Here is a 14,888-nt window from a genome sequence, read left to right as displayed (position 1 = left end):
AGGGAGAATTTACTAATAATACATATTTCATATGGTGGTTGTGAGGATTAAATGACTTACTGTATGTAAAGCCCAGTGCTTGCATGTAAAAAATGGTAAACAACTGTTCAGTAAGTCATTTTCGTCTGTTAAATTGGCAGGAGTGTTCCACTTGTGCAATGCTTTGAATTCCTAGGCAAAAAAATGATTTGCCTAGTTAGATAACATTACATATAATTACCAAGTTAGTGAAAAATGAGACTTGCAAATCTTAAACACATTATCTTAGCAAGAGGCTGTAAGCTTAATTCTTTATCTAATTGTTAGTGAATAGTTGCAGTTGAGAATAAAAGTATATATGAATGGGTAAAGAGGATGTGGCATATATATACATACAATGGAATAATAGCCATAAAAAAGAATGAAATCCTGCCATTTGTGACAACATGGAAAGACCTAGACGGTATTATGCTAAGTGAAATAAGTCAGAGGAGGACAGATACTGTATGTTGTCACTTACATGTGGAATTTAAAAAACTGAACAAACGTTAAGAAAACAGAAACAGAGTCATACATACAGAGAATAAACAGGTAGTTGCCAGAGGGGAGAGGGGTTGGGGGGAGGAGAGGAACAGGTGAGGGAGATTAAGAGGTACAGACTTAAAGTTACAAAATAAAAGAGTCATGGGTATAAAATGCACAGTGTGGGGAATATAATAATAATAATTTAACGTCTTTTTATGGTGACAGATATAACTAGACTTGATCATTTTTAAATGTATAGAATATTGAATCGCCCTGTTGTACTGGGAACTAACATAGTGTTGTAGGTCAATTATACTTCAAAAGCAAAGTAACTCATAGAAAAAGAGATCAGATTCGGGAAGGTGGATTGGATGAAGGTGGTCAAAAGGTACAAACTTCAGTTACAAGATAAATAAGTACTAGAGATGTAATGTACAGCATGATGATTGTAATTAACGCTGCTGTGTGTTACATATGAAAGTTGTTAAAGGAGAAAATCTCAAGAGTTCTCATCACAAGAAAAAAATTTTTTTCTTTTTTTTTAAATTTTATATTTATTTGAGATGATGGATGTTCACTGAATTTATTTTGGTAATCACTAAATGACATATATAAATCAGACCATGCAAAAGAAGTATGTATGTCCACCATTGAATTTGCTCATGTGTCCGTTGTTTGCTAACAGGATGTGGTAATACATCTCAGCCTAAGATTGGCTGTTAACCTTACAAGTGTTTTGTGAATCACTAGAATACAGATTTGTTGCTATGAGTGTGGGAAGGGAATAGTACATTAGTACCCCTCATCCTTGGGAGATACATTCCAAGACCCCCAGTGGATGCCTGAAACTGTAGATAGTACTGAACCCTATGTGTACTTTGTTTTTTTCCTATAAGTACATACCTATAAGTTTAATTTTTAAACTAGGCACAGTAGGAGATTAACAACAACTAATAATAAAATAGAACAATTATAACAGTACAGTGTAATAAAAGTCACGTGAATGTGCCCTCTCTCTCAAGCTATCATACTGTCCTGTACTCACCCTTCTTTGTGATGATGTGAGATGATTAAATGCTTACATGATGAGATGAAGTGAGGTGAATGAAGTGGGCATTGTGACATACCATTAGGCTACTAGTGACCTGACGTTACTTCAGAAGCAGGAGCATCTGCTTCTGGTGATCCTGGATCATCAAGCCATGACAAAGCTGATGGTTGAATGTCAGGAGCAGACAGTGTCAGTGGTTGGGGACCCCAGGTGGGACAGGGTAGGATGGCAGGAGACTTCATCGTGCTACTCAGAATGGCATGCAGTTTAGTACTCATGAATTGTTTACCTCTGGGATCTTCCATTTAATATTTTTGGGCTGTGGTTGACCATGGGTAACAAACCTCAGACAGCAAGACCACGGTCAAGGAAGGACAGCAGTAATGAGGGTGTGATGTTAATGGCTAGAGGGCAAGTTTGAGCAGAGATGAGGAATGCTTGTTGTGATGTTCCTGTGTTGTGAGCCATGTTAGGACATCCAAGTGGAATTATTCTAGTTCATCTCTCTAGAGAATAGGGTGAACTATAAGGCAGGAAAAAACAATCTGAGAATCATAGGTCTCTGCCTAGTACTTGAGATGAGTTTATGGGGTACACAAGCAAGAGTTATAGGGGCCCAATATTGAGTATTACATAGAATCTTTTAGAAATACATGACGTGAAAGTGCTTTCAAAAGTAAGCTTTGATCATCTATTATGGCAGCAATAGCTAGTACAAATTATATGTAAAAGAACCAAATCTCAAAGCCACACTTTAGGCTGAATGACTGTTAGTGTATTTGTTTTTCAGCCTGGTCTACTTGGCAACTTTCCCGGGCCTTTCGAGGAGGAAATGAAGGGGATTGCAGCAGTTACTGAAATACCTTTAGGTAAAGTTCACCTGGCAGCTTTTTTTTTTTTTTGCGGTACGCGGGCCTCTCACTGCTGTGGCCTCTCCCGTTGCGGAGCACAGGCTCCGGACGCACAGGCTCAGCGGCCATGGCTCACGGGCCCAGCCGCTCCGCGGCATGTGGGATCTTCCCGGACCGGGGCGCGAACCCGTGTCCCCTGCATCGGCAGGCGGACTTTCAACCACTGCGCCACCAGGGAAGCCCCCACTTGGCAGCTTTTAAAACATTGAATAAAGTACTTAAAATTTTTTTTATTGAGGTATGATATACATACAATAAAGTGCACAGATATTAAGTATACAGCACAATCGAGGTTTTTAAATGCATACATGCGTGTAATCACAGCTCAGAACAAGATACAGAAACAAATTCCAGCAATCCAGCATGCTCCATCCTGCACTTTCGCACAGTTCTGAGTCCCCTGTTAACCACTGTTCTGACTTCACTGTAGATTAATTTTGCCTCTTGAACGTCTTACAAACAGAGCCGAACAGTATGAACTGTTGTCTGGTTTCTTGCACTTATCATTATAGGTAGTAGGCTATTGTATGAATAGGATATTTTTTGTTTCCAGATTTGGGATATTAAGAATAAAGCAGTTATGAACACTCTTGTACATGTCCTTTGATGGGCATACGCACTCATTTCTCTGCGATATGTCCTGGGTCATAGGGTAGCTATATGTTTAGCCTTGTACACTCTGCCAGCCAGTTTTCCAAAGTGATTGTACCCATTGACAGTCAACCTGGTACAAGAGTTTTCGTTTTCTCCACTTGCTAATTCTCCACGTGATAGTCTCAGTCTTTTATTTGGTCCACTTTGTCGAGTGTGTTATATTCGCCCATTATTGTTTAATTTGCATTTCCCTGATGACTAATGAGATTGAACAGTTTTTTGACCTTTTCCTTTCTTCCTTGCTTTCTTCTTCCCTTCCTCCCTCCCTCCCTCCTTCCTTCCTTCATTGTGCTTGTTAAATCTAATGCCCATTTTTATTGGTTTGAAGGAATTCTTTATATGTATACTGATACAGGTCCTTTGTCAGATATATGTATGCCAAACCTTCTCCCACACTGTAGCTTGCATTTATTTTCTTATTGGTGTCTTTTGATGAACAGAAATTCTTAATTTTAATGCAGTCCAATTTTTCAATTTTTTGATGGGTAGTGCTTTTTATGCCCATTTAAGTGATCTTTGCCTACCCCCAAACATATTCTTCTGTGTTTTCTTCTGTATGTTTTTGTTTACTTTTTTCATATAGGCCCATTGTGTATCTTGAATTAACTTTTGCATATGATATGAATTATGGATCAAGGTTCAAGTTTTCTCCAATTGACAATACCGTTTATTAAAAAGACTCTCATTCCCTCAGTAAATTGCAGTGGTGCCTTTGATATAAATCACATGATTGCGTGTATCTGATTCTATTTGGGGACTTTCCACCTAGTTTCATTTGTCTGTTTGTCTTTTCTTACACCAATACTATGCTACTGCAATTACTAAAGCTTTATAGTAAGTCTTAATATCAGGTACTGTAAGTTTTCTAACTTTCTTTTTTTCTTTAAAATTCTCTTAGGTAGTCTAGACCCTTTGCATTTCCACATAAATTTTAGAATCAACTTGACAAAAGAACCTACTGATATTTTCAGTGGGATTATAATCCTGAGTTTTCCAAGCCACAAACTTGGTATATGAGATTTCAGCATTTATTTAGGTTATTGATTTCTCTGAGCAGTATTTTTTTATTTTCAGGGAAGAGGTCTTGCATATCATTCATTCATCAAATCCTTTGTTATATCATTTATCATATTCTTCATATTCATCATATCCTTAAATTAAGTATTGATGTTTTTGGAAGCTGTTTTTAAATTTTCCATTTCCAATTTATAGCACTTAATTTAATGAAAAAGACTTTTTCTGTTGCCCCAAAAGTTTTATTTTTAAGCCATCAAATCAATAGAGTTGTTATTTTAAGTAAACTCTATATACCTTGGTTTTACAAGAGATGACTGAGAATTTCTAAAAATCAATAGTATTTATCAACAAAAGTGGCTAGATTTTTTTTGTTTTTGCTTCTTTAAAAAGATAATTAACATACTAGAAATATGTTTTTTCAGTCTATATGAGAAATGTCTTTAATTCCTTTATTATGTAAAGGACTCTAGCAAATGAATACCACGTATAACTCAAGAGAAAAATGGATTGAGAAGATTAACAGATGAGTCATAATAAAATAAGAGTGGAATTTCACCAAAATAGAAATCAAATGGAAATAAAATAAACATTAGGGTGGGAAAAAAACATATTAAGCTTAACATGTTAACATGAAATGGAACAGAGAAAAAGTGTGTTGTATACCTTCAAATTAAAAGCTGAGTGGTATTATTATTGTACAGGTTAGGAAAAATGTTCAAAAATTAAAAATGTTTTACAATGGAATTTCTTGATAAGCTCAGCACTTATTTTACTGTCTCTTTTCTCACCTTAGAAATATTAGTCACACTCTAAAAACCTGAGCAAAATACATTTTCAGCATCCAACCAAGACCCAGATGTATTAAATTATCATATTTGAGCCCTCCAAAGAAAACTAAAATGAAGCATATTTTCGAAAACTATGGACATTATGTTGCCGTATAATTCCAACATGCCCAGATGTTCAGCTTGTCCAATAGTTGCTTCTCTGGGGACTCATTTTATCTTGAATCTGCAGAAAGTACAGGCTACTGAGACACCTGCACCCAACCAGCCATTCAGACTCACTCAGACTGTCTGCGGACACTTACGTATGCCCAGGCAGAAACTCACACGGCGATATTTCAACCTTTTCTTTCTTTTTTTTTTTTTTACATCTTTTTTGGAGTATAATTGCTTTACAATGGTGTGTTAGTTTCTGCTTTATAACGAAGTGAATCAGTTATACATATACACATGTTCCCATATCTCCTCCCTCTTGCGTCTCCCTCCCTCCCACCCTCCCCTTCCCACCCCTCCAGGCGGTCACAAAGCAGAGCTGGTCTCCCTGTGCTTTGCGGCTGCTTCCCACTAGCTGTCTACCCTACGTTTGGTAGTGATATATGTCCATGCCTCTCTCTCGCTTTGTCACAGCTTACCCTTCCCCCTCCCCATATCTCAACCTTTTCTTAAAAAAAGAATTTTCTAACAATGTCATAGTTCTATATATTGACCAAAAGTTTCCTGTCTTTCCTCATAGGAGAGATTATTTCATTCAATATTTTCTATGAATTTTTTACCATTTGTACTTCAATAATAACAGAAGACAAAGAAGGTAAATAAATGTGTGCTGAGGGAAGGTGGGTGGTACAAGGTACAAAGTAGAAGAAAAATCTTTAACTAAATGAAATTAGAACTTGTAAAATACAGGCTTGCTATGTAAATACCATGTGCATGTTGCATATGGTTTTATAGATCTTGGTAAGTTTTTGAAAGTGAATTGAAAGCTGTTCTTATTTTAAGACCACTGTAATGCCTATTAAAGTTTAATTCAGGTATGCAAAACTCTTGGAAGAAGTGTTTCAGGATTATAAACATTCTTACTATTCTTCATAGTCTACTTATACCCCTATTTATGATTTGATATAAGTACTCACAGGGGCAGGACAGACTTTCTCCCATCATTTTCCAGCCAAGGGACCCTGTTCTCACTTTTCCATGTTTTTCCTGACAAGTGCCCAGTGTACAAGGCACAGGATGATTTACCCTGATTCACTCTTAGTTTTGACCTGTTCTCTTGGTATAGCTGTAGGTGACAATCCCTGAAGGGAAGCATGTTGGTAAGTTGCATTAGATGAGGCTGAGATAGCTGTGTCTGAGTAGGACTGTGTCATAGTGAACCACAAAATGACCACCTACCCTTGTCCCATATTCCAGTCTCAGTTCTCTGGAACCCTGTGCTCTCAGGTATTGGGGGGGAATCTGGCCAGTGTGACAGGGACAGCAGTTTGATCTTGTTACAGCCTATGATATCAGATGCTGCTTAATTCTTATTGTTGGATTGAACAGTTGGGAATATCACTTAAACAAAATTAAGTGTCCAGCTTTGGTTTAGAATCAGTCATACTGTCATAATTGCTGTTACATGTCTCTTCTGCTTACTTTGAATTAGGTCATCTACTACATGCCCGAAACATGGATTTTGGAGTATTTCTTGGGTAAGTAAAACATGTGGTGTGTCTCAGTCCCTGAGAAGAGTAGGTTGTATTACACTGATGAAAAGTAAGTCCCAAGTCATTCCCAGAATATGACCAGAAGTAGAGATCCTAGATTCCGTAGTTTTGAGACCAGGTGGGCACACTCTTATTCATTTATTTGAGAGTTTGTAGCTGAGGTGCACCCAGTGGACAGAAATCAGGAGCATGCTTGAAGGCCCTAGATGCACGTCTAGTTTATTGCTTAGAAGGAAGAGTAGCATTCTATTTCATGTGTCTTCTTGACCTTTCTGAAAAAAATATAACAGGGCTTTGTAATTAGAGACCTAAATACTAACCTGGGGTTTGCTAATATAGGCTGTGCCATGTTGGGGGAGTTACTTAACTTCTCTGAGCCTCAGTTTTATCATGTGGAAAATGGAGGCTAAAACTACCCATACTGAAAAATCCTTGTGAGGATTGATCATTAGGGATTAGGTAGATAAAGCACATGGTATAATGCCTGACCATCATTATCATATTCATCATTATTATCATTGTTATCAAATGTCAACTGAAATTTGTCTTTTGTAGGTGGAATGTAAACAATAATACCTGGGTCGTAACTGAGGAACTAAAACCTTTAACAGTGAATTTGGACTTCCAAAGAAACAATAAAACTGTCTTCAAGGCGGCAGGCTTTGCTGGCTATGTGGGCATGTTAACAGGATTCAAACCAGTAAGGAATCTGTTGTTACATAATTTTACAGGTAGCTCTCTGTGAAAGGTGGAGTCTAAGGAAATGAGGACCTAAAAAGAATATGAAGCCCCAGTTCATCGCATTGTACTTGTTGTTACCTTCCTTCTTAGGTTTGAGCTCACATGGTAGAGAAGAGTAGGAAGCGGGGGTTTCAGAGCCTTTTGTGGAGATAAAGCATGTGGTGGGTCTCAAGGGCTGGGAGTGTAAATCTGGATCTGGCCATGGGTCTGCCCCTTAAGCAAGTTAGTCATTAAGTCTCTGCACTTAAGTTTCCTGGTCAGAAAATTGTGGCCAACAGCATCCCACCTACTTATCTCACGCAGTATATGTGAAAAATGCTTTGAACTTCTAAAAAAGCTCTGTTAATAGAAGGTGAGAGTATCATGGTTTTGATTTTTCTCCCCCCACCCCGGCTCAATTTCCCAATCCAGGACCTGATATAACAGTGTAAAATAGCACAGTGAGGGGGCCTTAAACAGGATGGCTGAGGTTTCTGACATTGCTTGGTTTTCTTTTCAGGGACTACTTAGTCTTACGCTTAATGAACGTTTCAGTACAAATGGCGGTTTTATGGGTGAGTAGAGAGTTCTTAAATAAAATGGGAGTTTCATAGCTGTTTTAAGAGGAGGGCTAGACTGTGCCTTCTGGTTAATAGTTTAATGTCTTCTAGGACCTGTGACACTGTGTGTGTTTGATCTCTTCCAGGTGTCATAGAATGGATTTTGGGAAAGAAAGATGCCAAGTGGATAGGGTTTATCATTAGATCAGTTCTGGAAAATAGCACAAGGTAATCTGTTTGGTTGCTTTATTATCAGATTTAATATTTATTATTTTTTTCTTGAGATACAGTTGACATACTAGTTTAAGATGTACTACAAGATGTTTAGATATTTGTATATATGGCATAATGATTACCACAATAAGTCTAGTTAACATCCATCACCTCACATAGTTACACATTTCTTTTTCCTTTTTTTTTTTCTTTTCTTTTTTTATTTTTTTGCGGTGTGCGGGCCTCTCACCGCTGTGGCCTCTCCCGTTGCGGAGCACAGGCTCCGGACGCGCAGGCTCAGCGGCCATGGCTCACGGGCCTAGCCGCTCCGCGGCATGTGGGATCTTCCCGGACCAGGGCATGAACCCATGTCCCCTGCATCGGCAGGTGGACTCTCAACCACTGCGCCACCAGGGAAGCCCTCTTTTTCCTTTTGATGAGAACTTTTAAGATTTCCTTTCTTTGCAACTTTCAAATATGCAGTACAGTATTATTAACTGTATACACTATGATATACATTACATCCCCAGGACTTATACTTATTTTATAACTGGAAGTTTGTACCTTTTTGACACTTCACCCGTTTTGCCCACCTGTCACCACCCACCCCCAGTCAACCACCAGTTTGTTCTCTGTATCTATGAATTCCTTTGTTTGTTTTTTGATTCCACTTATAAGTGTGATCACATGGTATTTGTCTTTCTCTGTCTGATTTATTTCATTTAGCAAAATGCTCTCAAGGTCCATCCATGTTGTCACAAATGGCAAGATTTCATTCTTTTTTTTTGGCTAAGTAATACTCTTGTATATGTACCACATCTTCTTTATCCATTCGTCCTTAGATGGACACTTAGGTTGTTTCCATAACTTGGCTTATTGTAAATAGTGCTGTGGTAAATGTGGGGCTGCAGACATCTTTCTGAGTTCATGTTTTCATGTCCTTCAGATAAACACTTGGAAGTGGGATTGGTGGTGGTGGTAATGGTGGTTTTAGCTTTTTGAGGAACCTCCATACTGGTGGTTTCATAGTGGCTGCACCAATTTACATTCCCACAAACAGTGCACAAGGGTTCCCTTTTCTCCACACCCTGGCCAACACTTGTTACCGCTTGTCTCTTTGATAATAGCCAGTCTGACATGTGAGATGATAGCTTATCGTGGCTTTGACTTGCATTTCCCACCTTCTCATGCACCTGTTGGCCATCTTTGGAAAAATGTCTATTCGGATTCTCTGTCCATTTTTTAACCAGGTTGTCTTTTTTTTTTTGCTATTGAGTGGTATGAGTTCCAGATATATTATGGATATTAACCCCTCCTCAGATAAATGATTTGCAAATATTTTCTCCCATTCACTAGGTTGCCTTTTCATTTTGTTGATGGTTTTATTTGTTTAGAAGCTTTTTAGTTTGAGGTATTCCCACTTGTTTATTTTTGTCTTTGTTGCCTTTGTTTTGGTGTCAAATCCAAAAACTCATTGCCAAGACCAGTGTCAGGGAGCTTATTGCCTGTGTTGTCCTTTAGGAGTTTTATGATTTCAGGTCTTACATTTAAGTCTTTAATCCATATTGATTTTTGTGTATGGTGTAAGATAGTGGTTTGGTTTCATTCTTTTGCATGTAGCTGTGCAGTTTCCCAAACACCATTTATTGAAGAGACTGTCCTTCTCCAATGTATATTCTTGGTTCTTTTTTCATAACTTAATTATGGGCTCTCTATTCTGTTCCATTGATCTATGTGTCTGTTTTTATGTCAGTACCATTGTTTTGATTACTATAGCTTTGTAATACAGTGTGGAATATAGTTATTCTTCTTTTTCAAGATTGCTTTGGCTATTCAGGGCCTTTTGTGATTCCACACAAATTTTAGGATTGTTCTATTTCTGTGAAAAATGCCTTTGGAATTTTGATAGGGATTGCAGTGAATCTGTAGCTTGTTTTGGGGTAGTTTGGACATTTTAACATTAATTCTTCCAGTCCATGACAGTGGAATATCTTTCTGTTTGTGTCTTTCACCTCCTTGGTTAAATTTATTCCCATGTATTTTATTCTTCTTTATAGAGATTTTTATATATGTATATAAATTTATTTTTTTTATTTTTGGCTGCATTGGGTCTTCGTTGCTGTGTGTGGGCTTTCTCTAGTTGCGGTGAGCGGGCTTCTCATTGCAGTGGCTTCTCTTGTTGCGGAGCACAGGCTCTAGGCACGGGCTTCAGTAGTTGTGGCTCGTGGACTCAGTAGTTGTGGCTTGTGGGCTCTAGAGCGCAGGCTCAGTAGTTGTAGTTGTGACATATGGGCTTAGTTGCTCCGCGGCATGTGGGATCTTCCCAGATCAGGGATCGAACCCGTGTTCCCTGCATTGGCAGGTGGATTCTTAACCACTGTGCCACCAGGGAAGCCCTATTTTATTCTTTTTAATGTAATTGTAAATGGGATTGTTTTCTTAATTTCTCTTTCTGATAGTTGGTTATTAGTGTATGGAACCACAACTGATTTTTGTATACTGATTTTGTGTCCTGCAACTTTACTGAATTTATTATTCCTAACAGTTTTTTTGGCAGAGTCTTTAGGGATTTCTATATAGAGTATTATGTCATCTGCAGATAGTGACAATTTCAGTTCTTCCTTTCTGATTTGGATACCTTTTATTTCTTTTTCTTGCCTGATTACTCTGGCTAATACTGCCAATACTGTATTGAATAAAAAGGGCAAGAGTGGGCAACTTGGTCTTGTTCCTAATCTTAGAGAAAAAGCTTTTAGCTTTTCACTGCTGAGTATGATGTTAACTGTGGGCTTGTCATATATGGCCTTTATTATGTTGAGGTATGTTTCCTTTATACCCACTTTTTTGAGATGTTGAATAAATGGATGTTGAATTTTGTCAAATGTTTTTTCTGCATTTATTAAGATCATATTTTTATCCTTCATTTTGTTAATGGGTGTATCAAATTGATTTGTGGATGTTGAACCATCATTGCATCATGCTGTATGATCCTTTTAATATAGTTTATTTTAAATTACTCATATTAAAATATTTCCCAGCTTTATCTTCCACTGAGGAACTATTTCAGAATTTCTTAGGTGAACCTTTGACACTCATGGAATTCTTCATGTTTTGTGTGTGTATGTTTATAGCAAGAAAATGAAATGATTTATTTAAAAAGTTCTGGGGATAGTGCCCCTATGAAGGGCATCTATGAATTTTTCTTGGTGTAAAAAAAATCCCCACCCATACAGAAAATAAAAATTTGTATAATAAAATCTTCATTTAGATCATAGTACCCCAATGCACATATGGTCACCTTATCTTTGATAAAGGAAGCAAGAATATACAGTGGAGAAAAGACAGCCTCTTCAGTAAGTGGTGCTGGGAAAACTGGACAGCTACATGTAAAAGAATGAAATTAGAACACTCCCTAACACCATACACAAAAATAAACTCAATATGGGTTAAAGACCTAAATGTAAGGCCAGACACTATAAAACTCTTCGAGGAAAACATAGGCAGAATACTCTATGACATAAATCACAGCAAGATCCTTTTTGACCCACCTCCTAGAGAAATGGAAATAAAAACAAAAATAAACAAATGGGACCTAATGAAACTTCAAAGCTTTTACACAGCAAAGGAAACCATAAACAAGATGAAAAGACAACCCTCAGAATGGGAGAAAATATTTGCAAACGAATCAACAGACAAAGGGTTAATCTCCAAAATATACAAGCAGCTCATGCAGCTCAATATCAAAAAAACAAACAGCCCAATCTAAAAATGGGCAGAAGACCTAAATAGACATTTCTCCAAAGAAGATACACAGATTGCCAACAAACACATGAAAGGATGCTCAACATCACTAATCATTAGAGAAATGCAAATCAAAACTACAATGAGGTATCACCTCACACCAGTCAGAATGGCCATCATCAAAAAATCTACAAACAATAAAATACTGGAGAGGGTGTGGAGAAAAGTGGGAACCCTCCACTGTTGGTGGGAATGTAAATTGGTGCAGCCACTATGGGGAACAGTGTGGAGGTTCCTTAAAAAACTAAAAATAGAACTGCCATATGACCCAGCAATACCACTGGGCATATACCCTGAGAAAACCGTAATTCAAAGAGTCATGTACCACAAGGTTCATTGCAGCACTATTTACAATAGCCAGGACTTGGAGGCAACTTAAGTGTCCATCATCGGATGAATGGATGAAGAAGATGTGGCACATATATACAATGGAATATTACTCAGCCATACAAAGAAACAAAGTTATTTGTAGTGAGGTGGATGGATCTAGAGTGTCATACAGAGTGAAGTAAGTCAGAAAGAGAATAATAAATACCATATGCTAACATATATATATGGAATCTAAATTTTTTTTTAAATGGTGCTGACAAACCTAGGGGCAGGACAGCAATAAAGACGCAGACATAGAGAATGGACTTGAGGACACGGGGAGGGGGAAGGGTAAGCTGGGACGAAGTGAGAGAGAGTGGCATGGACATATATACATACCAAATGTAAAATAGCTAGTGGGAAGCAGCTGCATAGCACAGGGAGATCAGCTTGGTGCTTTGTTACCACCTATTTTATATATATATATATATATATATATATATATATATATATATATAAATTTATATTATTTTTCCTAGTTCTATTGTTGAGTGAAAGGTATAGACTATAAGGGTGAAAGGTGATCTCTTGAGACCGTTTTTTTTTTTTGTCCTTCAGGTTAGAGGGAACATTTCAGATCTCAGTGTTTCACCACATAGGAGTCAGCGATTGTTTCTTCCTGAGCCATTGTTCACTATCCTTTTTAAAAAAAGGTGTTCCTCAGATATTTGTTTCCCTTTAGTTTCCACAGCTAAAAAATTCCCATTCCAAGTCGACTAAAAATGTTTCCTTTGTTTCAAATGTTTCTGTATAGTTATGAAGAAGCCAAGACTATATTGACCAAAACCAAAGTATTGGCCCCAGCATACTTTATCCTGGGAGGCAACAAGTCTGGGGAGGGTTGTGTGATTACACGAGACAGAGAACAGTCTTTGGATATATATGAGTAAGTACATTTGTTAAAGCAAAATAAGCAGACAGTAAAGCATAGACTGACGTGTGTACAGGTTTAAGGCATGAAACCTAGGAGGAATCTCTGTTTTTGTATCTAGACTCGACCCCAAGCAGGGTATATGGTATGTGGTGCAAACAAATTATGACCGTTGGAAAAATCCCTTCTTCCTTGATAATCGCAGAACACCTGCAAAGATGTGTCTAAACCAGACAACCCAAGAGGTACGTTCACAGTGTCATATACAGAAAGAAATGGTGACTATTAAAGGTTATGTCCATTCTGGCATTTTTCATTGGCCTTTGAAGAATTTATAAACCTCCCATTAGTCATTGTCTCTGGACAGTCCCAACTGAGTTTCTGTTTTGTTTTTAATGTAAAGAGCAAAATTTTGCCGTACTTTTTCGTTTCTTAGTTAATGCCGGACACCACTCTGTGGAGTTGAATGGCAAGAATTCAAGAGGGGAGGAAGAGAAAGAAAGAAAATGTGATATATTAGAATCATCACCTGTAACAGTGACCCCAAGGGAAATTCTTTTATGGAGGAGCAGGGAGGTTGATTGAAGAATGTCTTGGTCTGATGACCCACTTCTGTGGATAAGGCTGCCAACATCTGTATTTAATGTACTGAAAACAACTATTTTTGTGTTTTAGAATATCTCATTTGCAACCATGTACGATGTCCTGTCAACAAAACCTGTCCTCAACAAGGTATTTTTTTAAATAATTAATTAATTTGCTTTTAGGAAAAGAATTTGATCCCATGTTTTATCTTTCCCTGTTGTCTTGGATTAATCAGAGCTAGAATCCCAAATCATGTTCAGCTTAAGGCTGCTTTTTAAAATGTTTTTGTGACCAAAGCCGTAACTCTTGGAATGTGACAAAGAAGTTGGTCACTGCAGCTTGATAATGCAGTTTGGTCAGAGTGTTATTTCCAGCTTTTCTTACATGGCATTTGGACTGAGTCTAGCATGTCAGTCTTGACTTCTCCGTCTGTGGGGAACCGAATGTTGTATGCTGCACCTGATACTTGACAAAGTCTGAAGTATCTTTTCAGACAACTTGCTTTCTTAGTGGATTAGGGTTTCTCTTAAACGTTATTACATCCTTTTATCTTATCCCTACTCTATAGCTAAAATATGCAAAAGTGTCCTAATCATCCAATTTGCCAGTAGCCCCTTCGTGTGTATTTCTGATCCTCTGATTTTCCCCATTTGTTCCTTCTCTTCTTTTCCTTGGTCCTTTTCCTAAACCCTCCCTGAAATCAGTGTGCCTCCATCACCTCTGCCAGAACAAACTGTCCTGTTCGTTAGCATGTGACTGAGAACCCGGCCCTGAGGGAAGCCTTCCTTATGCCCACTGACCCTGCCATACTTCTCATTTTGCCCACTCCATCTTCGTGTGAGCTCACGGTTGGGTTACTTACACATTCTGTGTGAGCTGGATGTGTGCCTTCTGCATGTCTGCAGAGTTTCCCTCACTGCGTGAGAAATGCTTTCAGGATAAGGATAGCCAAAGCTAAACTGTTTATACTCCATAGTACACCATTCGTCTTTGTAAATTATGCATTGAGGAGGGTTAAGTGAGCCTGAAAGCTTTGGTGGTGAAGCAGTATACTGCTCAGAATTAAGACCTTGTAAAGAACTGAAGATTCTCTCCCACGCCTGTTTATATCATGACCTATTTTAGTTGTTATTGACTTATT

The 14,888-nt window shown here is 37.9% G+C and overlaps 1 protein-coding gene across 1 annotated transcript in view; it reads left to right on the top strand.

Moving 5' to 3' along the window:
- ASAH1 (N-acylsphingosine amidohydrolase 1) overlaps positions 1-14,888 on the top strand; it is a 42,898-nt gene that overhangs the window by 26,906 nt on the left and 1,104 nt on the right. The window contains exons 5-13 of the mRNA XM_079909366.1: positions 2,346-2,424; positions 5,656-5,730; positions 6,568-6,613; positions 7,184-7,328; positions 7,869-7,923; positions 8,055-8,136; positions 13,046-13,177; positions 13,284-13,407; positions 13,838-13,894. Of these exons, the coding sequence (XP_079765492.1) occupies positions 2,346-2,424; positions 5,656-5,730; positions 6,568-6,613; positions 7,184-7,328; positions 7,869-7,923; positions 8,055-8,136; positions 13,046-13,177; positions 13,284-13,407; positions 13,838-13,894 (795 nt within the window). The remainder of the gene's footprint in view (positions 1-2,345; positions 2,425-5,655; positions 5,731-6,567; positions 6,614-7,183; positions 7,329-7,868; positions 7,924-8,054; positions 8,137-13,045; positions 13,178-13,283; positions 13,408-13,837; positions 13,895-14,888) is intronic.

Source organism: Stenella coeruleoalba, assembly GCF_951394435.1.
Source record: "Stenella coeruleoalba genome assembly, chromosome: 21".
NCBI classification, from domain to species: Eukaryota; Metazoa; Chordata; class Mammalia; order Artiodactyla; family Delphinidae; genus Stenella; species Stenella coeruleoalba.
This window is presented reverse-complemented; position numbering and strand designations above follow the sequence as displayed.